At 43.1% G+C, this 24,513-nt stretch overlaps 1 protein-coding gene across 1 annotated transcript in view; it reads left to right on the top strand.

The window, feature by feature from the left end:
- Positions 1-24,513, top strand: part of LOC138649726 (cytochrome P450 2J4-like) — a 137,111-nt gene that overhangs the window by 39,921 nt on the left and 72,677 nt on the right. Inside the window, exons 4-8 of the mRNA XM_069740369.1 lie at positions 10,951-11,111; positions 13,738-13,911; positions 14,072-14,216; positions 14,302-14,489; positions 14,674-14,815. Coding sequence (XP_069596470.1) covers positions 10,951-11,111; positions 13,738-13,911; positions 14,072-14,216; positions 14,302-14,489; positions 14,674-14,815 — 810 coding nt within the window. The remainder of the gene's footprint in view (positions 1-10,950; positions 11,112-13,737; positions 13,912-14,071; positions 14,217-14,301; positions 14,490-14,673; positions 14,816-24,513) is intronic.

Raw genomic sequence — 24,513 nt, 5'->3', positions numbered from 1 at the left:
CCTAGCTGGTGCACTGATGACGCCAAGAAACGGCAGTACATTGACTCTTTTCTTGAAAAAGAAGGTGTCCAATTACGGCCTGAAAATATAGCTGTCAATCCTGCTAAGCGACAGATCTCCAAGCTTTTCTTAAATTCTTTATGGGGAAAGTTTGCTCAGAGATCTAATCTATCATGTACCAGCATTGTTAGGGATCCAGATGAGCTTTTTAAGTATTTGTTCCTGCCTTACTATGACATTTCGATGTTACATTTCCTTGATGATGACACCGCAACCATTAACTGGAAATATGCAAAAGGCCACCACACACTCAACAAAAACACAAACATTTTTATAGCGTGTTTTACAACAGCGTATGCTCGGTTAGAGCTCTATTCGCTGCTGGACCGTCTGCAGGAGAGGTGCCTTTATCACGACACAGACTCAGTTATTTTTGTACAGAGAGATGGTGAGTGGCAACCGCCTTTAGGCGATTACCTGGGGGAGCTGACCAGTGAAATACCCGATGGTACACACATCACAGAATTTGTATCCGCGGGCCCCAAAACTTACGGCTACAAACTCAACACCGGTAAAACTGTCTTAAAAGTTAAGGGGATAACACTAAATGTTGGTAACTCTCAATCTATTAATTTCAACAGTCTGAAAGATCTAGTTCTGGACTACCCGCGCAATTCTGCCGCAGAAACTCAGAAACGTATTGTCGTACAGCAGGCGTCCATTGTGAGAAATAAAAAGTACTGGGATATTGAAACAAGGCCATTACGCAAAACACAAAAGTGCGTTTATACAAAGCGGCGACTATTAGACGATTTCACAACATTACCTTTTGGGTATTAGTCGAGTATTGTGATGGATACGCGTCTGCTACACCCGTTCTCGTGCATTCTAGCAGGCCCGTCTAATTCTGGAAAGAGCTATTTTGTAAAACAGCTGCTATATAATATTGAAGCTAATTTTTCTCAGAAACCTGATAATATTGTATGGTTTTATTCGTGTTGGCAAAAACTATATGATGAAATCTCTCTCTCTTTTCCCCACGCCAGATTTGTGGAGGGTCTGCCGAATACATTCGTAGATGACGAATTATTCCCACCGGAGAAGGTGAATTTGGCGATTGTTGATGATCTCATGGAGAGTGCTAGTGAGAATTGTGAGATAGAAAAAGCCTTTACCAAGTATGTGCACCACAGAAATCTCAGCATTTTCTACCTGGTGCAAAACATATTTTGTCAGGGTAAGAAAAGCCGTACGATAAATTTAAACACAAAGTACATGGTGCTTTTTAATAACCCCAGAGATAAATTACAAATTTTAACTCTAGCTCGTCAGATGTATCCCGGAAAAACACGTTTTTTCCTAGAAGCTTTTGAGGATGCCATGTGGGAGCCTTACGGGTATTTGCTTGTAGATTTGAGAGCTAATACTCCTGAGGATCTGCGTTTAAGGACTGGGTTGTTTCCACCCGCGTTGCCCGCTGTCTATGTTCAGAAGAAAAACACTTCTAAAAAGTGAATTTTACCAGGTATCAGACATTCTACGCTGTGGGCGTTGTGATGTAAAGATGTCTGAGAGGCTCCGGCGTAACTGGGCTCTCTTAAAAAACCCTAGTGAAAGCAACCCCCGCTGTCAGAAAGTCTATTGTGCGCGATGCAAGCAATGATTTAATTACAGCCATAGGCGAGATTGCTTTAAATATCTTAAAAGGCAGGATTCCGCTGAAAGAGCGCCAAAAAGGTATATTAAAGAAGTGGCGTAAAGCTATAAGAACACTGAGCGACAGATCTCAGCCCATATAGAAAAAGAAGCGACTACTAAAACAGGCCGGCGGGTTTATCGGACCTCTTTTAGCTTTTGCAATTCCAATAATAACAAGCCTGATCGCCGGAAGATAATGGAGCATGCAGCGAAAATGTATCTAGTCCCCAAACAGGAGCTAGACAAACTAAGACCCGGTACTACAGATAACATACGCGACAGTGTTATTCGCCGCCTTGATGGTGAAATTAGCGACATTTTACAGCATCGTGACATTCCCGATGATGTGAAAATTAAAATGTATAGCTCTGTGCTGCAACGCTACTTGGTACATACGCGACACAGCTCAAAAGAAGTAACGGCTTTAAATCTCGTTAGCCCTCCTGATCCTGGTCAGCAGCAATTGCCAAATACCGACTCTGATAAAAATCATGAGATCGCTGAAATTGTCAGCCATATAAACCAAAGATATAAAAAGAATGCTGAATTTTTACTAAACAGGCTGCTGCAGAATAAAAATGTCACAGCATGGAATAATAAAACTGAATTTATTTTCAAAGGATCCGTAATACCAGGGTCTAACTTACTGGATTTGGTACGTAGTACAACGCAGAGTCATGCTCTGAACAGTAGAAATTTACCGCCGGGTTGGGATTCATTTATGCAGGCTATGGCCGAGCTAAATATGCCGTCTACAGTTGTGGGTAACACCGCTACTAGGAAGCTTTTAGATGAATTAAAAATTACCAACAGTGAGACACGCTCTGTATCTACACCGCTGAAGTTAGCGGCGGCTCCCCGTACAATTCAATCTTTACATTCCCCGTCATTAGGTACCACATGTGGAACTTTGCTACCTAAAAAAAGGTCTCTACCGATGCTACAAACCATGTGGCTCACGATGTAAAGAATGTACTGGCTAAAATGCTGTACTCGCCTTGTAACGCTATATTAATTATATTGTAAGAAGTGTAATGATGTATGTTCATTGTACTATTTAATGTTTTTACTTTTTATATTCTGTAAGAATTTTTATAGTATTGAAATGTCTTTGAGATGCTGTTTTATTGTGAGAAATAAAATTTTTTTACATTTTTACAATATCGTGTCTTTGGTTTTTTATTCGTATAAAACACACCGCTTCTTACTTGCGTGTGTTGTATATATACACAGATTTGTCAGCATTATGCTGTTAGCTAACTTAAAGTGTGCTTCCTTTTTTCTGTTTGTGTAAAGTGAGTGCGGTTAGCTTAAAATGTGTTCTTTATTTCCAATTAGTTCTGACAATAAAACATTTTAATGAACATAACACGCTGTATGTAGTCGTACAGATCCTAGGATATAATTATATACCATAACACCTACAGGCAGCTGCCCTGAGAAAGCTAATACAAAAAAAAAAAAAAAAATAACCTCAGATAACATCTACAGGACACAATAACTTTTCTTTAAACCTCTGCCCCGCAGATAACATCTACAGGTACAAATGTGTTATAAAACAAAGTTCTGCTTCACAAAGATCACCAAACAGCATGAATTTGTACAAAAATATGACCCTCAGATAACACAGCTGAAACACAAATAACTTCTCAGATGACAGCTACAGGACACAATAACTTTTCTGTTTGTGAAAATAAACATTTATTGGTAAAGCGATTACAACAGCAATTGACCTAGGCTTTATAAACCTCTGACCCGCAAATAACCCTACCATTTAGTTAATGTTCAGTAGGACCACAAATAAACAGCTTTAAGTTCTGAACTATATGAATACACTGAATAAAACACAGCTTGCAGAATCAAACTCGGGCTATGTATAAAAATATAAAACAAATACGTGTAGAGACACAAATAAACAGCTTGGTGTGTTATAAGTTCTGAACTATATGGATACACTGTGAATAAAATACAGCTTACAGAATCAAACTCGAGCTACGTATAAAAATATAAAACAAATACGTGAATAATATCAAAATGCAACAAATTAAAGTATATCAAACGATATCAAAAGGGGAAATCAGCCAGCCTCAGGGACAGCTGGGTGACAGGAGGAGGGGAGCGGTTACACACTTTGATACACTTTGATAGGGGGCGGGGCACCTGTCAGATTGAGTTTGACGAAACCACCCGATTATACACTACTTTTAAAAGTCGCAAATGTTTTTTGCAAATTTAGGGGGAGCATAAAAGTTGCGATTTTTAGCATTTTCACATCATTTAGGCCCATCACTGCCAAAATAGGTGGAACTGGGGTGTGACAGGACGTGGTGGCCCTCACTCAATAAATTCATGACCAATCTTACTCCAATCCTTGACTGGATTAAGATTTATAGGAAGGAGCATATGGAGGCACACATCATTTTGTGCCTTGTCTGAGTCATGTGCAACTTAATGAATCAGATGCCTTGCTGTTATGAACAGGTAATTCAGAACCACAATGGACATTGAAGTTCAGAGCACACAAAGTGACCTGACAATTACCAAAAACAAAGGACGAGCTCTGAGACGTGGGAACTCTGCTGACCGCAATCCCTAATCCTAACACACCACACTAGAGGTAGCCGTGGATTGCGCCTAACGCTCCCTATGCAACTCGGCACAGCCTGAGAAACTAACTAGCCCTGAAGATAGAAAAACAAGCCTACCTTGCCTCAGAGAAATTCCCCAAAGGAAAAGGCAGCCCCCCACATATAATGACTGTGAGTAAGATGAAAATACAAACACAGAGATGAAATAGATTTAGCAAAGTGAGGCCCGACTTACTGAATAGACCGAGGATAGGAAAGATAGCTTTGCGGTCAACACAAAAACCTACAAACAACCACGCAGAGGGGCAAAAAGACCCTCCGCACCGACTAACGGTACGGAGGTGCTCCCTCTGCGTCTCAGAGCTTCCAGCAAGCAAGAAAAACCAATAAAGCAAGCTGGACAGAAAAAATAGCAAGCAAAAATAACACAAGCAAAACTTAGCTTATGCAGGATAGACAGGCCACAGGAAAGATCCAGGAGGAAGCAAGACCAATACTAGAACATTGACTGGAGGCCAGGATCAAAGCACCAGGTGCAGTTAAATAGAGCAGCACCTAACGACTTAACCTCATCACCTGAGGAAGGAAACTCAGAAGCCGCAGTACCACTCTCATCCACCAAAGGAAGCCCATAGACAGAACCAGCCGAAGTACCACTCTCGACCACAGGAGGGAGCTTGGCCACAGAATTCACAACAGTACCCCCCCCTTGAGGAGGGGTCACCGAACCCTCACCAGAGCCCCCAGGCCGACCAGGATGAGCCACATGAAAGGCATGAACCAGATCGGCAGCATGGACATCAGAGGCAAAGACCCAGGAATTATCTTCCTGACCATAACCTTTCCACTTAACCAGATACTGGAGTTTCCGTCTCGAAACACGAGAATCCAAAATCTTCTCCACTATATACTCCAATTCCCCTTCAACCAAAACCGGAGCAGGAGGATCAATAGATGGAACCACAGGTGCCACGTATCTCCGCAACAATGACCTATGGAACACGTTATGGATGGAAAAAGAAGCTGGAAGAGTCAAACGAAAAGACACAGGATTAAGAACCTCAGAAATCCTATATGGACCAATGAAACGAGGCTTAAATTTAGGAGAGGAAACCTTCATAGGAATATAACGAGATGACAACCAAACCAAATCCCCAACACGAAGTCGGGGACCCACACAGCGCCTGCGGTTAGCGAAACGTTGATCCTTCTCCTGGGACAAAGCCAGATTGTCCACTACATGAGTCCAAATCTGCTGCAACCTATCCACCACAGTATCCACACCAGGACAGTCCGAAGACTCAACCTGCCCTGAAGAGAAACGAGGGTGGAACCCAGAATTGCAGAAAAACGGCGAAACCAAAGTAGCCGAGCTGGCCCTATTATTAAGGGCGAACTCAGCCAAAGGCAAAAAGGACACCCAATCATCCTGATCAGCAGAAACAAAACATCTCAGATATGTTTCCAAGGTCTGATTGGTTCGTTCAGTCTGGCCATTTGTCTGAGGATGGAAAGCCGAGGAAAAAGACAAATCAATGCCCATCCTAGCACAAAAGGCTCGCCAAAACCTCGAAACAAACTGGGAACCTCTGTCAGAAACGATGTTCTCTGGAATGCCATGTAAACGAACCACATGCTGGAAAAACAACGGCACCAAATCAGAGGAGGAAGGCAATTTAGACAAGGGCACCAAATGGACCATCTTAGAGAAGCGATCACAAACCACCCAAATGACCGACATTCTTTGAGAGACGGGGAGATCCGAAATAAAATCCATAGAGATATGTGTCCAAGGCCTCTTCGGGACCGGCAAGGGCAAAAGCAACCCACTGGCACGAGAACAGCAGGGCTTAGCCCGAGCACAAATCCCACAGGACTGCACAAAAGAACGCACATCCCGCGACAGAGACGGCCACCAAAAGGATCTAGCCACCAAATCTCTAGTACCAAAGATTCCAGGATGACCAGCAAACACCGAACAATGAACCTCAGAGATAACTTTATTCGTCCACCTATCAGGGACAAACAGTTTCTCCGCTGGGCAACGGTCAGGTCTATTAGCCTGAAATTTTTGCAGCACCCGCCGCAAATCAGGGGAGATGGCAGACAAAATTACCCCCTCTTTGAGAATACCCGCCGGCTCAGACAAACCCGGAGAATCGGGCACAAAACTCCTAGACAGGGCATCCGCCTTCACATTTTTAGAGCCCGGAAGGTACGAAACCACAAAGTCAAAACGGGAGAAAAACAGCGACCAACGAGCCTGTCTAGGATTCAACCGTTTGGCAGACTCGAGATAAGTCAAGTTTTTGTGATCAGTCAAGACCACCACGCGATGCTTAGCTCCTTCAAGCCAATGACGCCACTCCTCGAATGCCCACTTCATGGCTAGCAACTCTCGATTGCCAACATCATAATTTCGCTCAGCAGGCGAAAATTTCCTGGAAAAGAAGGCGCATGGTTTCATCACCGAGCAATCAGAACTTCTCTGCGACAAAACAGCCCCTGCTCCAATTTCGGAAGCATCAACCTCGACCTGGAACGGAAGCGAAACATCTGGTTGGCACAACACAGGGGCAGAAGAAAAACGACGCTTCAACTCCTGAAAAGCTTCCACAGCAGCAGAAGACCAATTGACCACATCAGCACCCTTCTTGGTTAAATCAGTCAACGGTTTAGCAATGCTAGAAAAATTAGCGATGAAGCGACGATAAAGATTAGCAAAGCCCAGGAACTTCTGCAGACTCTTCAGAGATGTTGGCTGAGTCCAATCATAAATGGCCTGAACTTTAACAGGGTCCATCTCGATAGTAGAAGGAGAAAAAATGAACCCCAAAAATGAAATCTTCTGAACACCAAAGAGACACTTTGACCCCTTCACAAACAAAGAATTAGCACGCAGGACCTGGAACACCATTCTGACCTGCTTCACATGAGACTCCCAATCATCCGAGAAGACCAAAATATCATCCAAGTATACAATCAGGAATTTATCCAGGTACTCTCGGAAGATGTCATGCATAAAAGACTGAAACACTGATGGAGCATTAGAAAGTCCGAATGGCATAACCAGGTACTCAAAATGGCCTTCGGGCGTATTAAATGCTGTTTTCCATTCATCGCCCCGTTTAATACGCACAAGATTATACGCACCACGAAGATCTATCTTGGTGAACCAACTAGCCCCCTTAATCCGAGCAAACAAATCAGACAGCAGCGGCAAGGGGTACTGAAATTTGACCGTAATTTTATTTAGAAGGCGGTAATCAATACAAGGTCTCAGCGAACCATCCTTCTTGGCCACAAAAAAGAACCCTGCTCCCAATGGCGACGATGACGGGTGAATATGACCCTTCTCCAAAGACTCCTTCTCGTAACTCCGCATAGCAGCGTGCTCAGGTACAGATAAATTAAACAGTCGACCCTTAGGAAACTTACTACCAGGAATCAAATCGATAGCACAATCACAATCCCTATGCGGAGGTAGGGCATTGGACTTGGGCTCATCGAATACATCCCGGTAATCAGACAAGAACTCTGGGACCTCAGAAGGGGTACATGATGAGATAGACAGAGATGGAACATCACCATGTACCCCCTGACAACCCCAGCTGGACACAGACATTGATTTCCAATCTAATACTGGGTTATGGACTTGTAGCCATGGCAACCCCAACACGACCACATCATGCAGATTATGCAACACCAGAAAGCGAATATCCTCCTGGTGCGCAGGAGCCATGCATATGGTCAGCTGGGTCCAATACTGAGGCTTATTCTTGGCCAAAGGCGTAGCATCAATTCCTCTCAATGGAATAGGACACTGCAAGGGCTCCAAGACAAACCCACAGCGCCTAGCAAACTCCAAGTCCATCAAATTCAGGGCAGCGCCTGAATCCACAAATGCCATTACAGAATAGGAAGACAAAGAGCAGATCAAAGTAACGGACAAAAGAAATTTCGACTGTACCGTACCAATGGTGGCAGACCTAGCGAACCGCTTAGTGCGCTTAGGACAATCGGAGATAGCATGAGTGGAATCACCACAGTAGAAACACAGCCCATTCTGACGTCTGTGTTCTTGCCTTTCAGCTCTGGTCAAAGTCCTATCGTACTGCATAGGCTCAGGTTCATGCTCAGATAATACCGCCAAATGGCGCACAGATTTACGCTCGCGCAAGCGTCGACCGATCTGAATGGCCAAAGACATAGACTCATTCAGACCAGCAGGCATAGGAAATCCCACCATGACATCCTTAAGGGCTTCAGAGAGACCCTTTCTGAAAATAGCTGCCAGCGCACATTCATTCCATTGAGTGAGCAGGGACCACTTTCTAAACTTCTGACAATAAATCTCTATCTCATCCTGACCCTGACACAGAGCCAGCAAATTTTTCTCTGCCTGATCCACTGAATTAGGTTCGTCGTACAGCAATCCGAGCGCCAGAAAAAACGCATCAATATTACATAATGCAGGATCTCCTGGCGCAAGGGAAAATGCCCAGTCTTGAGGGTCGCCACGTAATAAAGAAATAATGATCTTAACTTGTTGCACTGGGTCACCAGAGGAGCGGGGTTTCAAAGCCAGAAATAGTTTACAATTATTTTTAAAATTTGAAAACTTTGCTCTATCTCCAGAAAATAACTCAGGAATAGGAATCTTAGGTTCTAACATAGGATTCTGAACCACTAAATCTTGAATATTCTGTACAATTATAGCGAGATTATCCATCAAAGAGAACAGACCTTGAATGTCCATGTCCACACCTGTGTTCTGAACCACCCTGATGTAAAGGGGAAAAGAAAGACAGAACACAGTGCAAAGAAAAAAAATGGTCTCAGAACTTCTCTTTTCCCTCTATTGAGAAGCATTAGTACTTTGGGCCTCCAGTACTGTTATGAACAGGTAATTCAGAACCACAATGGACATTGAAGTTCATAGCACACAAAGTGACCTGACAATTACCAAAAACAAAGGACGAGCTCTGAGACGTGGGAACTCTGCTGACCGCAATCCCTAATCCTAACACACCACACTAGAGGTAGCCGTGGATTGCGCCTAACGCTCCCTATGCAACTCGGCACAGCCTGAGAAACTAACTAGCCCTGAAGATAGAAAAACAAGCCTACCTTGCCTCAGAGAAATTCCCCAAAGGAAAAGGCAGCCCCCCACATATAATGACTGTGAGTAAGATGAAAATACAAACACAGAGATGAAATAGAATTAGCAAAGTGAGGCCCGACTTACTGAATAGACCGAGGATAGGAAAGATAGCTTTGCGGTCAACACAAAAACCTACAAACAACCACGCAGAGGGGCAAAAAGACCCTCCACACCGACTAACGGTACGGAGGTGCTCCCTCTGCGTCTCAGAGCTTCCAGCAAGCAAGAAAAACCAATAAAGCAAGCTGGACAGAAAAAATAGCAAGCAAAAATAACACAAGCAAAACTTAGCTTATGCAGGATAGACAGGCCACAGGAAAGATCCAGGAGGAAGCAAGACCAATACTAGAACATTGACTGGAGGCCAGGATCAAAGCACCAGGTGCAGTTAAATAGAGCAGCACCTAACGACTTAACCTCATCACCTGAGGAAGGAAACTCAGAAGCCGCAGTACCACTCTCATCCACCAAAGGAAACCCATAGACAGAACCAGCCGAAGTACCACTCTCGACCACAGGAGGGAGCTTGGCCACAGAATTCACAACACCTTGCACTTCAATCTTCCCCCTTATCAAGACCGATGTGAAAACTGCTGATCTTGATGAATAGGGACTGTGTATGTGTAAGATGAGATGCAATTTTAAAATAAACAATATAATGCACATCCAAGACTTAAAGGCACATAAGCAAGCATCTAGTTTTCTATTACATGAAGTGGGGTAGAGGAGGGTAGAGATGAGTTCGGTTCGGTTTGGATTGGCGAACATCCCCAACCCCGTTGACTTCAAAGGGAGGCAAAATCAAACTCATACACACCATCTGGGGGGCCAAAATAGATGTACATTTTCTTGGGCAGCTGTGGGTTGCTATTTTTAGTCTGGGGGGGGGCAACATCCATGGCCCCTTGCCAGCCTGAGAATACCAGCCCCCAGCTGTCTGCTTTGGCTTGACTGTCAAATAATGCTGGGACCCCATGTTTTTTTAATTATTTATTTAAATAATTTAAAAAAATGGCATGGGGGCTCCTTTATTTTTGATAACCAACCTTGCTGAAGCTACCAGCTGTGGGTTGCAACCTGAAGCTACCAGCTGTGGGTTGCAACCTGCAGCTACTAGTTTTGCCTGGCTGGTTATCAAGAATATAGGGGAACCACATGTAATTTTTTTTATGTTATTTATAGCACAGGTGGTGGCTGATAAATACTCCCTTCAGCTGCTGCTCTCTCTGTTAACTGTTGAATACAACTGTTGACATTGTCCCCTGCTAGCGCTGATTGTGATGTAAACTGTCTTCACTTCAGTACCCAGCACCAGGGAACAGCACGAACTGTACCGCAGATTCCCAGGTGCCGGTGTGTGTCACACTGATGACACACGGATGTCATCCACTGTATTTCCCTAATACATGAGCCCTGTATTTAATTTGTCGGAATTAATGTCATTCTTTTAACAAAAATAATATATGTAAAATAATAAAGTTCTGTATTTGTATTTTTCAGACTATCTGTATGATCCACACTATCTACTAGAAAATGCAGTGTCTAACATTATTTGTTTCATTGTATTTGGGAAACGCTATGATTACGATGACTCAACATTTAGAGATATTCTTAATCTTGTGCGTGAAAACATGAAAATCGCAACTCAGTTTTGGGCTCAGGTATAAAAAATCTTTGAAATTATCATATATTACAAACTAAATGAGGGTTTTCTTTTTTCATTTTTAAAAATCCTATAGTGTCGGGGAATACTTTCTAATTTAACCTTTAGAATTCTGTACTATTCTCGCAATCCTGGTAGCAGATGTGTTACCCCATCTTTGTGATTTTGGCTAATCTACACACTCATTGTAAATGTGGTAACTAATGACTTCAGATACATGGGCAGGTGAAGCCGCCACTGAATATTGCATGCACAGCCTGATTACAACATGAATATGGAGAGTATATGCACGAAATTCTGGAATATGTGGTCTAGTGCTCAGTTCTGGCACCCAATTTCACACAAACTGAAAGTCTAGGAAGAAATTAAGTGGTAGATGGGCATATAATAGTATTCTGAAAAAAAAACACACATTTGTCAAGTAAATATCTTTGTTTCCTTTGTTTCACTTATGATCCAAACATAATAATAATAATAATAATAAACATTAACCGTTTAATAAAAAAAAGTGTAAATGCATTAAAAAATAGAACTAACATAACATAAATGAAATAGATTAATAAGAACATTATATCATGCAACACAGAAGAAAGCTAAACAAGTATGTTGTCATTAATTCTAATCGGTTGGCGATCATTAAAGGGATGTCCAGTCCAAATCAATAAATCTGCAGTCACTCTGTGTGATTGCAGATTTATAAATGCCCGCAGCACACACGGGGATTCACTGGTTTCTGAGCCAGAACCAGAGGGAATATATACATTCTCCGAGCCAGAGCCTGTCCTGTAGGAGTCGCCTCACTTCATACATTTGTATAAAATGAGGACACATCTTCTAATCAACCACGTCCACTAATGGTTGCATTTTTAGTCGATGCACGATCTCAGCTACATACAAGTGTCCAGGAGAATGTATAACGTGACTGCAGAGTTATCGATTTGGACTGGGCAACCCTTTTAAAACTGATAATTAAGCATGATGCATGGCACTTCTTACAAATGCTAAAATATGTTTTTAACATCTAAAACTACAGAATTCTAATGTTTGAGTCAGCAATGTTTAGTTCAATTCGATTGATGCCATCTACAGTTTCAATGCCAGCCAGCCAGGTGTTGTCTATTACTGCGCAATAACATCTTAAAGGGAGTCAAATATATTGTTAACATCCCTAAGCACTCCTGATTCTGCAGTTCTTTCCCATTTTGCGCTCCATCATTCTATTGCAGAGATATTCACATTTGTTGCTTTTGGAGCGCTGTATGTGAAATCTCTACTTGCAGTGCAAATTGTCCTCTCTTCAGAGTCTTCTCTGGGGGCATTTGCTATCAGCCCTCCCTGATGCTGGAAAACACCGCTCAGCAGATGATCTAGGCATCTAGGAGTCTCAATCTTAGATTTTAATTGGCAGCATATGAGAGGGAAGGGTAAATGCGCACCAAAAGAGCACATAAAGGGAAAGAGCAGCAGAATCAGAGGATCTCATGGATTTTTACAAGGTTTTTAACTCCTTTCTTAACAAGTGGCTCAGCTGTGTAGCACAAAAAAACAGTGTAATTATCTCCCAGACTAGCATTGTTTCCCCAATCTCCTTGAGCTCTCTCCAGATTGCCTCATGTCAAAAACAATGTTATATAGCCTCCTCAGCCAAGTAGATACCACTGATTATGTGACATGACCACCAAGCGAAGCAGTGTGGAAACTGTGGAAATGGTGCTGGTCCGGGAGGAAAAAAATTGTTTTTTTATTTTGTCTTGAACAGCTGAGCTATTAGGAAGTGGTAGTCCAGTAGTGGACAACCTCTTTAAACCTAAAGTTTCCAACTTGTTATTTACCAGTTTTGTAATATCTATCCCTATTTAAAACACAAAAGTTCTACTGGATCCTTAAAAAGTCAAACTAGAAGACGTTTGAGAATGCTGCGAAATCTGGTGTGGCATCAAAGCTATACAGCTGGTAAAAGGGGGTTTTTGAAGTGTGTTCTGGGTCCTCGAGGGAGCCTAAATAAGCCTCAGCCAGGGTATAGAGATATAGGAAGAAAAGCAAAGGCCTGTATACAAAACAGCCCTGTCCGTACCCTCAGAACAAATATTGGAAATAGCTATGGAGGATATCCACTAAGTTAAAACATAACCTTTAATAAACATGGGTAAAAACTCGAATCCTAACAATAACATATACAAGAACAATACAAACGTGCTCAAGTGAACCAGTGCTCGAGATAAAAAATTGGATCAGTCTTACCAATTTGGACGGACACATAGAAGGATCCCTCAAAGTTCACGAGGGTAGTAGTTCCAAGTGCTAAGGGCCAAGGGTAGGGAAGGATACACTGCCACTGTCTTCCCTGTAAACCCTTAGAAGAGCTCCTGTCCCAAAGGGAGAAGATATACATTTAGGGCTACATTTTTGGTTGGTGGATCCCCATAGCAGGGCACACTTGGGGCCTGTCCTTGTCATTCGAGTTTTTACCCATGTTTATTAAAGGTTATGTTTTAACTTAGTGGATATCCTCCATAGCTATTTCCTATAGAGATATAGGCCCTAAGGTATGACTTTGAATTCTGTTTTATAATGACGCTATGCAATGGCCCCTATGTAACTGACATATTCATTTCTCATCTTAGATATTCAATGCTTTTGGATTCGTCAGACATCTTCCCTTACCACACCAGAAGATATTCAAAAATGTAAAGATTATTTTGGGGTTTCTCAGGAAAGTTTTAGAGGAGCACAAGAGAACCCGGGTACCTGAGCAACCACGAGACTACATAGACTGTTACTTAGATGAAATGGACAAGGTAAATTCATGGAATACTGTATATGAAAAATAACTGAACAAAGAATTTATTTGTAATTTCTACATCAGTTAGTGTTTTCCATTCTATAATTTTGATTTTGTCTCTAGGTTTCATAAGAAAGGACTAAATGTTTGTAACCTCCTGATTTGTGTTGCCGTAGGAGCAGAAAGATGATAACAAATCTACATTTGATGATGAAAATCTGTTTACCTGTGTGGGAGATCTTTTTGTGGCCGGCACAGAGACCACATCTGCCAGCTTGGAGTGGTGTCTCTTTTACATGATGCTATATCCAGATATTCAAGGTAAAAGTTTGCTATTGTTTCTTATTCTTTTTTGTGTTCTCATTATTTCTCTATACTTTTCATGATTTCAATAATTTTATGCTAGAGAAGTGTAGGGAAGAAATCGACAAGATTCGAGGAACAAGAGACCATCTTGATTACGAGGACAGGGTTAATATGCCGTACACACAGGCTGTGCTGCAAGAAGTACAACGCTTTGCTTCCGTGGTACCACTGGGTGTTGCTCACTCTTCTACAAAAGATGTACAATTAAATGGCTATACTATCCCAAAGGTAAGTACAATGATTGCTTCAATTATTAGAAAAGAATTGCTGAATAGATTTTTGGAGTCGCCCATTTGACGATAGTGACGAAATTTAAGAAATGTACTGTATCTTGCTCTTTATTCCCTTGACAACTACTACTCCTTCTGATACACTACTTATCCAATAGCTTATCATTCTTTTATCTATCGAGGGAATCACAATAATCACAGATCTGTCCTCACTTCATTATGATGAGGGTCAATGGAAGTATCCACATGAGTTTCATCCAGAGAACTTTCTGAACGAGGATGGAGAGCTGAAGAAAGTTGACTCCTTTTTACCATTTTCTGCAGGTAACACAGGGTAAAAAATAGATCAAAGATTGATTCATGTGCAATGTCCCCAAAAATAGGTTCGTTATTTTTTTAAATGCAGATGAGATGTGTCAAGGTCTTGCTCTTAATTTATTCCTGCTATTCTCCTGAGTTTTTTGGTTTTGTTTTTTTCAGTCCTTCATACGGTGCCAGAGATATAGGCTTTTTAATTTAGTGCTAAATTTTATGGTCTCACAGAGTAACAATGCAGAACTGCCTAAAGATGTGCCTCCAAGGAATCCTGTAAGTCACAACCCTCTGTACAGAACATAAAAAGTAGCACCAGATAAGAAGGCCCATATCTTTCAAACCATTTTTGGCGGATTTAAATAAAGCAAAACAAGAATACTTAGGAGAGCAACAGGCATAATTTAGGATAAAAACTGGCCACTTTTGACGGGTTCCCTTTGAACCTGCCATCCACGTAATAAGGCAATCAATAACACTGGTATACAGTGATTTTGGTGCTAATGATGTCTAAATGGTTTTATGTTACGTTTATGGTGCTGATTAAGAATATGACTTTGGAATTGCCAGATTTGCTCTAGTTTCTGAGATGTTTAATGGTTAATTAAATACAGTAGAATTCTGACATCAAAAGGGCACTTTTATAGCATTGTAAGCCTACAAATTGAAATACAAAATAATCATATAGGATATTTATTTACCTAAGATATGGTTAAAGAATCAAAAGACACATCAAAAGACCAAAAGCTATTGTATTTGTTAATCCCACACAAGTCGCATTGGGGGGGAATACATTATTATTATGGATAAATTATCACAAAAACTAGAACCAATTTAGCAAAAGAAAAGTAATGGGATTTTTTAATTCAGCACCTTCACAATACCCTAAATCCATTCACAAAACCTTGGCACCTGAAAAACATTTTTTTAGACCTGTGTAGTCAAGGAGGTCATTGCAAGTGTTGTAACAGGTGAGTTCATGGCTCATCTATCATGATGAGGTGAGTTCATGGCTCATGGCTCATTTGTCCTCAGGACAAACAACTACAAGGATTTAGAAATCTTGGAACTACACTGGACTTTTGCACAACTAGTAAATAGTAATTTACAATAAAATTACCCCAAATAGATCACAGCCTTATTGTAACTAAAATTTGTGTGTCAGATTGTGAGTCCCACCATATATTGTGCATGCTGATCATCTTCTCTGAGAGGACCACCCCCTTAGGACTGGTTCTCTTCAGTTTTTGCAACACATGGGTTTCATCTGACTCCCTGAAAAAATAAGATTCAGATATAATCCCCAATGGGTCCGTTGAATTTAATGAGGCAGATAGAATCACTTTGTGCTCTGTCTGGCCTTTGTTTTGTTAGTATCCACCTGCTTTATGCATGCACAATTGCGCTTTGTGCCCACCTTAAAAGGTGAACACTGCTGAAAATGAGGTCAGCCCGCCGGAGCATGAAGTGACTATCTGCTTCATTGAAGTCAATGGCCTGAATCCTATATTTCAAGGCTTCAGATGGAAAACCCAATGCAACGTGAACATAGCTCTTAAAGAGTGTCTTGGAGAAAAATTGTAAAACCCATGAAGACATCTCCGGAGAGGGGACATATCACCCTCACATTATATAAACCTGTGCCTGGCTTCTCTCCATGTGAGTAATAGAATCTTCATTCTGTTCCTGCTTCAGTGGAGAAGGTGTCTGAAGAGTCGCTGTTAGTTGTTATGAGATTGTTGCACGCGGTTCCTTGTGAATTCTGTACCTCTATCCTCCCTTTTTTGAATTTTTTTTGTGTTGCTTTTCTGCTTCATTACTGTGCACCCATTTCCCCTCTGTATTTTATCCTGTTTATCTGCCATTTCATTGTGCTTGGTTTCCTCCTTTGTGTCCAGCCTGTGTTGACCCTTTCAACACTGCCCCGTTCTCTCTGGGAGAAGGGTGGGAGCAGCTTAGAATTTTGTAGGAGCACAGAGAGGTAGAAGACCCAGGTTATCTCCACCTTCTGGAGTAACCTTGAGGTTAGGGATAGTCTAAAGGTACCGACATCGATTTACCAACGATCACGACCAGCGATACGACCTGGCCATGATCGTTGGTAAGTCGTTGTGTGGTCGCTGGGGAGCTGTCACACAGACAGCTCTCTCCAGCGACCAACGATCCGGGGAACAACTTTGGCATCGTTGAAACTGTCTTCAACGATGCCGAAGTCCCCGGGTAACCAGGGTAAACATCGGGTTACTAAGTGCAGGGCCGCGCTTAGTAACCCTATATTTACCCTGGTTGCCATTGTAAAAGTAAAAAAAAAAACAGTACATACTCACATTCCGATGTCTGTCACGTCCCCCGGCGTCAGCTTCCCTGCACTGTGTAAGCGCCGGCCGTAAAGCAGAGCGGTGACGTCAGTGCGGGAAGCTGACGCCGGGGGACGTGACAGACATCGGAATGTGAGTATGTACTGTTTTTTTTTTTTTAACTTTTACAATGGTAACCAGGGTAAATATCGGGTTACTGAGCGTGGCCCTGCGCTTAGTAACCCGATATTTACCCTGGATACCAGTGAACACATCGCTGGATCGGCGTCACACACGCCGATTCAGCGATGACAGCGGGTGATCAGCGACCAAAAAAAGGTCCTGATCATTCCCCAGCGACCAACAATCTCCCAGCAGGGGCCTGATCGTTGGTCGCTGTCACGCATAACGATTTTGTTAACGATATCGTTGCTACGTCACAAAAAGCAACGATATCGATAACGAAATTGTTATGTGTGACGGTACCTTAAGGCTCACCTAGATTAAGTGACAGTATATGGCCCCTTTTCTCTGTCTCAGTGGGATCAGCCAGCAGAGGAGTTTTGTTCCAGAGATGGGCCACTGACGTCAGATGGAGTGATCCGGCCTTCAGAAGCCAGATTTGTTTGGGCCTGTCAGAAAGGCGAAAGGGCACATTGGTCCTGTACGAAACTCCTGAGTCCTTGGAGGCTTCTTTGGCCTTATTCATCCAGATTGACAAACCCCTCAGAGACAGACCCGTAATAACCCCTCCCCCAACTGTACTCCTTAGGGGGAGAGGTCCTCCATATGTCCTGATGAACCTATGCAGTTGAGGAGGAACTCAGTTCAGTCCGAACCTCCTGCAGTCTGCTGAAGAACGGGGGATTGTTTCTTTTCTGATCAGAGGGGTCAGTTCATTGGCGTATGCTCTTAAACTAAATAAACCAGCAGAAATCTTCTGACGCTCAGATTGGGCAGAGAAGTACAACCTGGGCGTGAACATTTCCTCCATGAGCACCTCTCTGTTTGTCTTACCAACACAGATTGTTGTTGGTGCAAAAACTGAAAGAGTTTCTATTCTTTTGGGTAGTGGGGTGGGGGCCAACATGATGAATGTGCGGTTTACCCAGACTCATGGCTTAGATTGTAGTGTTCTGACAAAACCAATTCCCTTATTTTCTATTGATTTTGCACCTCTTGGTCAGGTGTGTTTCACACAGTTGGTGCATAATTTGGGTCTTCCCATTGGCATCCTTCATAAATAATGCATTTCTTGCTGTTTGCTTGAAGATATTCCTACTCCTATTGTACTGGGTCTAATGCAGTTAGTTACGCATAACCCTGTCGTAGATTGGCAGTCTAGGAAAATGGTTAAAATGAGTGATTTATGTAGCAATAACTGTCCTAGGCTACTTTCACACTTGCGTCGGTACTGGTCCGTCACTAAGCATCGGGCCGACGTACCGACGCACGTTGTGAAATTTGTGCACGATGTGGGCAGAGGATGCAGTTTTTCAATACATCCACTGCCCATTATGAAGTCCAGGGAGGAGGCAGCGGAGTTACGGCCGTGCATGTGCGGTACAAAATGGCGGACGCGACGTACAAAAAAATGTTACATTGAACGTTTTTTCGTGATGACGGTCTGCCAAAACACGACGATCCGTTGCACGATGGACGCGGCGTGTGGCCATCCATCGCGATCTGTCGCTAATTCAAGTCTATGGGCAAAAAAGGCATCCTGCGGGCACATTTGCAGGATCCATTTTTTGCCCAAAACGACGGATTGTGACGGATTGCTAAAAACTCAAGTGTGAAAGTAGCCTAAATGCCCATCTTTCAACGGTTTCCACCAATACCCTACCCTCTTTTCTTTCTGGTTTTGAGAATGTGTTATCTGAAAAGGGATGCTAGGACCTGCCTCCTCACCAGGCTTATGACTGTCCCGTTAACTTGCTCCCTGGAGCAAAACTACCCAAGACCAGGTTATTCAATTTTCTGGGCCCCTAAAGACAGGCTATGAAGTAGTATATCATGGAAAGTCTTGCCAAAGGACACATCAGATCTTCCAGACCTAATCCATGACTGATTACAGTCATGAATATGCGGCTCCACCTCCCATAGGGGTGGAGCCGCATATTCATCACTGTAAATGAGCTGCCCCACGTGACCGCTCATACAGTAGAAGTTGCGGCCAGGACACGAAGCAGTGCCAGCCAGCGAGGGAGCTGGGTGAGTATTTTAAGAACATGTATCTCTGGATTCTATTACCGATCTTCAACCAGGTAAAATGGTGATTTTAATGATGGTGGCTAGGTTTGACAAAATGGTATATATTTTTCCTTTACTGACTCTTCCGAATGCTAAAACATTAGCTTGGGTATTTATCAGTTTTGTTTCTGAGAATCAGGATGATTAGTCATCATCGTCATACCTACCCTTGGCAGAGTTTGATCCTAATAATTGCCGCCACGGGTCCACTGGTAAGTCATCATTCCTTGTTGCATACAGGATTCACCCGCAGTTCTGTACTGTCAGTAGGGAGGAGGCTTCGCTTGTGCATTAGCCTTGCCCCCTTCTTCTCCAGCAGCCATCTTGGCCTCATAGATGCTGACATACTGATCATCTCTCCCCTATTTTCAGCCAATCTGGTTGTTTACCTCCACATAGCACAGTCGGTGAGTTATAATTTCCCCCTTGTTAGAGCTCACCATATTGTATTATGTAGCTATTATAGCTATTTTCACTATTCGCCATGTTGTGTAGTTGAAATAGAGTGCAGGGTAGACTATGTCCCCGCGGAACAGACAGACCAACTGTTGAGGGGGATTTATTAACAGGGACAATATTCTCCTCGCAAGGAGAGAACAGTAGAATATAAACTGAAAAGATAATGGTGCAAAATATGGGAGTCAAACAATGTAACAGAATTAACCAGGATTTCTTGAGAAAAAGAACACTTATCAGTCTGATGAGGACTTGCTTGAAGGGTCGTCTTCTCCAACGTCGGCACCAAGAAACAGCGGCACTTGTCGTCCCTCTGTTATCCGTGAGCTGTGTATTCTCTAGGAGCCCACTGTGTGGGGTTTCGGGAGTTAATGCGATATGCACAGGCTCTGAGTCTTTAGCTCTTACAGCACAGCCTATCCTTGTAGAATGATGCTCAGTCTATTATTAAGTCTCTTAACAGGAATCAGGGGCTCTGCACTGATACTGTGGGTACCAGGGGTCACAGTCTCTGCACGGGCCACTCTCTGCACGGGTGTCAAGGTGCCCCTCTCCAGTCACAGCAGAGTCTGCTTTCATGTACTCACAAGATGCAGTCTTTCTGGGCAATCTCCCTGCATTTGTCCTCTGACCGGGAGCCCTCTCTCCTCCCCGGAGCGCAGCTGCGTCCTGCCCTGACCGCTGCACACGCTGCTCTGACACTTGCACGCATGCCTTTCCAGCTCTCTGCCCGGCTTCCTTCTTGTCCCCGTCTTTTAGTCTGCCCCCCGGGGAACCTGTAGCACAGCTCAATGGTTCCAGGCACGGAGCAGAGAAGGTAACCGCCCCTGGACTCTTCTTGTGTTCCACCTCCTTACATAGTTACGCTGTGTGTCCAGTACCATACATAATGCTATGTACTTTAGATATGTTGTATGCCTTGTACTGAGTACTTCCATTTTTCTTGTAGTTTTACACTCATCCTATCATTAAAAGTTGTAAAGGCCCCCCTGCATCTACCTCAATGCATCGATAGGAAAGAGTTTAGCTGTCTGCCAATTTGCATTTCTTAAACGCAAAGTTGAGGGTGCCAGAACACTGCCACCCAGTAATATAAATTATTCAGTCTCTGTACTTCTCTCCAATTAACTTTGTGCAAATTCTAGATTTTTGTTATGTTAAATGTGCAAGGTTTTACAGTACGGAAAAGTGAATGAGATCTCTGAAGTCTCATGCACATGTTGCTTTTTTTCATGTCGAAAATGTGAAAAAAAATGAATGTTATTCAGCGTTCTTCCTGTCAAAACGTTAGGATATGCAGCAGAAATTTCTCCTGCAAATCCTGCACATGTGCACATAGTCCCTGTCCTGTGCCCCCCATTCATTATAAGTACTTTGTAGCATCATAACGAACTTGAGCGTGGGAGAAGACATCAGGTGCTTAACATTCTCTGCCACCTCCCAATTGATAAGAAGTCCCTGATATTGTCTTCTCCCACCTTTCAATTCATTATATAGTGTCCTATTCACCTTATTGCCTCCTCTCCCACTCCCCTATAAATTTTATGTCCCTGAAAGTGTCATAATGAATTGTGAGATGGGGTAAGACGCTATCAGGGACTTGGCACCCTCTCCATCACCCAATTCATTTTACATCCATAACTAGTGTCCTCCTCCCCTCCCCTGTTCATAAGTCCTTTATAAATCACCCTTACTCCCATCCCAATTCCACATCCCGCTCACTGTCATTTCCTACACCTCCTCATTGTCCGCTCCCCCACATCCCTCATTGTCTTCTCCCCACCCCTCATTGTTTTCTCCCCATATCCCATCATAGTATTCTCCCTCACCTCCATCATTGTCCTGTCCCTCACATCCATCATTATCCTCGCCATCACATCTCATCATTGTCCTCTCTCTCACTACCCTCTTTGTTCTACCCCCGCCTCCATCATTGTCCTCTTCCCCACATCTCATCATTGTATTCTTCCCCACCCCCATCATTGTCCTCTCCCTCACATCTCATTATTGTTATTACCCACACTTCTGATCATTGTCTTTTCCCCATCACCTTCATTTTTCTACCCCCAACATCCCATCATTTTCCTCTACTCCACCTCCATTATTCTCCTCTATCATATTCCATCAATGCCCTCTCCATCACATCTTATCATTGGCCTCTCTCCATCTCTAATCATTGTCCTCTCCCCCACATGCCATCATTGTCCTCTCCCCCACATCATGATTATCCTCTCTTCCACATCCCATCATTGTCCTATCCCCCACATCCTGCTGGCAGATATGCAACAGATACAGACTTATTTGTGTGTAGGAGGAGGTTACACTTTTCTGACAGTAGATGGTGATGTTGTTACTGTTATATGCTTAGTTGAATGCAATGCATATGCTTGTACTTTGGTTTCACTTCCTTTCTGGTAAAAAGTCCTTTAGACTTCTTGTTATGCTGTATTAAGAAGCTGATGCATGTACCTCATGTTCTGTGTAGATAAAAGTTGAATTCCCCACATAATTGGAATGCCCACCAGGGCCGTGGGGTACTCGGTACCTGGTCCAGTACTTAAAGGGGATGTCATGGTGGGGCGACCCAATCCATGGCAATGTGCACCCAAGTAAAAGGGAATGTCCTTAAAGGGGTTTGAATAAAGTTTGTGTTTGTAACGCCACCTCTGGTTCTCGGTCAGAGGTGATCGATGCTGCTTAAAAGGGTCCAATGGGGTGATGTTATAGCAGCTAAGATGGTATAACTTCCCACAGGTGAAGCTGGGTCCCTAGGGCTCCCGGTGTGTAGATGGAGATGGTGGGTAGTGTAGAAAGAAGCGGAGGACACAGGTTTGCAGTCTCTTTACCTGGTTTACTGAAGATTCAGGCAGCCACAGTCTGGGGCACCAGATCACAGGTACAGGCAGGGTCCGGTCGGCTTGGAAGCGAGTTCAGAGTCCCCTTTACCAGGTGGACTTAGAAGCCTCCCTACTAGCGCTGTGGTGTAGTCCCTTGCTGCTTGTGGCTTCTATCAAGGTCCTCACTGTTCTCTCTGTCCTCCTTAAAGGTGGGACACTAACTCGTATGACAGGTGGCTCGAGCCTTTTTACAGGGTCTCTATCACGGCCCGGGCTCTATGCGCCACTGTGTCTCCAGGTGTTAGGGCGGACAGGTTACGTGTAGTCTAGCTGTCCTGCCAGTTTCTCCTGTAAGTCTTGGAGTCCATCACAACCTCAGTATTCTGGCTACCAGTGTCTGCACTCTGTAGGGAGGTAGCTCAATCGCAGCTGTCCTCCCCAGTTCTCACTCTCCTGCACTTCACTTCTCCAACACGCTGTCTAGAAATTGTTTGGCTTTCTCCTCTTTTTCTAGGAGCTGCAGCACTTCTCATTGCTGCATGGCCCCTCTGTTTCCTACTCCTCTGTCTCTCTGACAGGAACTATCTCTCAGACTGGCTCCAGTTCCTGTCTCTGGCAGAGTAACTGAACTTTCCCTCCGGACCAGAATATATATAGGGGGGCCACCCACAAGCTGGATCAGAGCTCCCACTTCTGGCTTGGAGTGTGAACATGTTGCATGTTTGTGTGTACCTGATAAAGAAGATCTTCCATCCCTTCCAAGTGTCACATCACTCTTCCTGTGAGGAAAGCAATGCCACTGTGACAACCAGGATCCTGGGTTGTCACATAATCTACTCTCTCAAATTTCTTCTGTGACCAAACTATGCAAAATGGCTTATTTAATGAGCACTTGTGTGCGTGGTTAGATAGTGCACTACAACCCTTAGCATACCGAATACCCTTTTTTTTGCAAGATTCAAGAGATGTGTTATGCATGTTTCATGAATTTAAATTGTTCCACACATATACCTGGGTTGCATGTGACATTTCCTCACTTTACACCTGTATACCCCAACACACAGCTGTTTTGGCCATTCAGCATCATCTGGATAAATATAGCTTTTATAGCCCTGAACTCAAAGAATATATAATATCTGTGCTTTTCTTTTTTCTTCAGCATAATTAGATTATGTTTAATGGAAAGTTTTTCCAGAAAATTAGTGGAGTGGCGATGGGGGCCAAACTCTCACCATCTGTGGCCAACTTGACCATGGCATGGTGGGAAGAGTGCTTCATATATTCTATATGCAACCCCTTTTCTTTGTCTATAAAACTAGACAAAAAGAGAAGGAATGTCCAGCTTCACCGAATCCGTAAAAAAGAATTTTCTTTATTCACAAACTTTAAACATGGAGGATACAGACTTCAGCATGAACCATATAGGTAGGAATCTCAACGCGTTTCTGGAGACTAAGCTCCCTTAATCATGACAAGGGAGCTTAGTCTCCAGAAACGCGTTGAGATTCCTACCTAGATGGTTCATGCTGAAGTCTGTATCCTCCATGTTTAAAGTTTGTGAATAAAGAAAATTCTTTTTTACGGATTCGGTGAAGCTGGACATTTCTTCTCTTTTTGACTTTACACGCCTGGACACAGCGGGTCCGTGCTCCCGAAGATTGGTTTATGCATCATGGGTGAGCTGGCTTATTTTTTCTCTTATAAAACTAGATGCCAGATATACAGTATAGATGATATGATTATTGTTTGGGGTGATGAAACGTCCAAAATTGCAGACTTTGTTTCCTATTTGAATAACAACCAATTGAATTTGCAGTTCACTTGCAATTATCATCATCAAAAAATGATATTCTTGGACTTGGAACTG

The sequence above is a fragment of the Ranitomeya imitator genome, chromosome 9, assembly GCF_032444005.1.
Source record: "Ranitomeya imitator isolate aRanImi1 chromosome 9, aRanImi1.pri, whole genome shotgun sequence".
NCBI lineage: Eukaryota > Metazoa > Chordata > Amphibia > Anura > Dendrobatidae > Ranitomeya > Ranitomeya imitator.
This window is presented reverse-complemented; position numbering and strand designations above follow the sequence as displayed.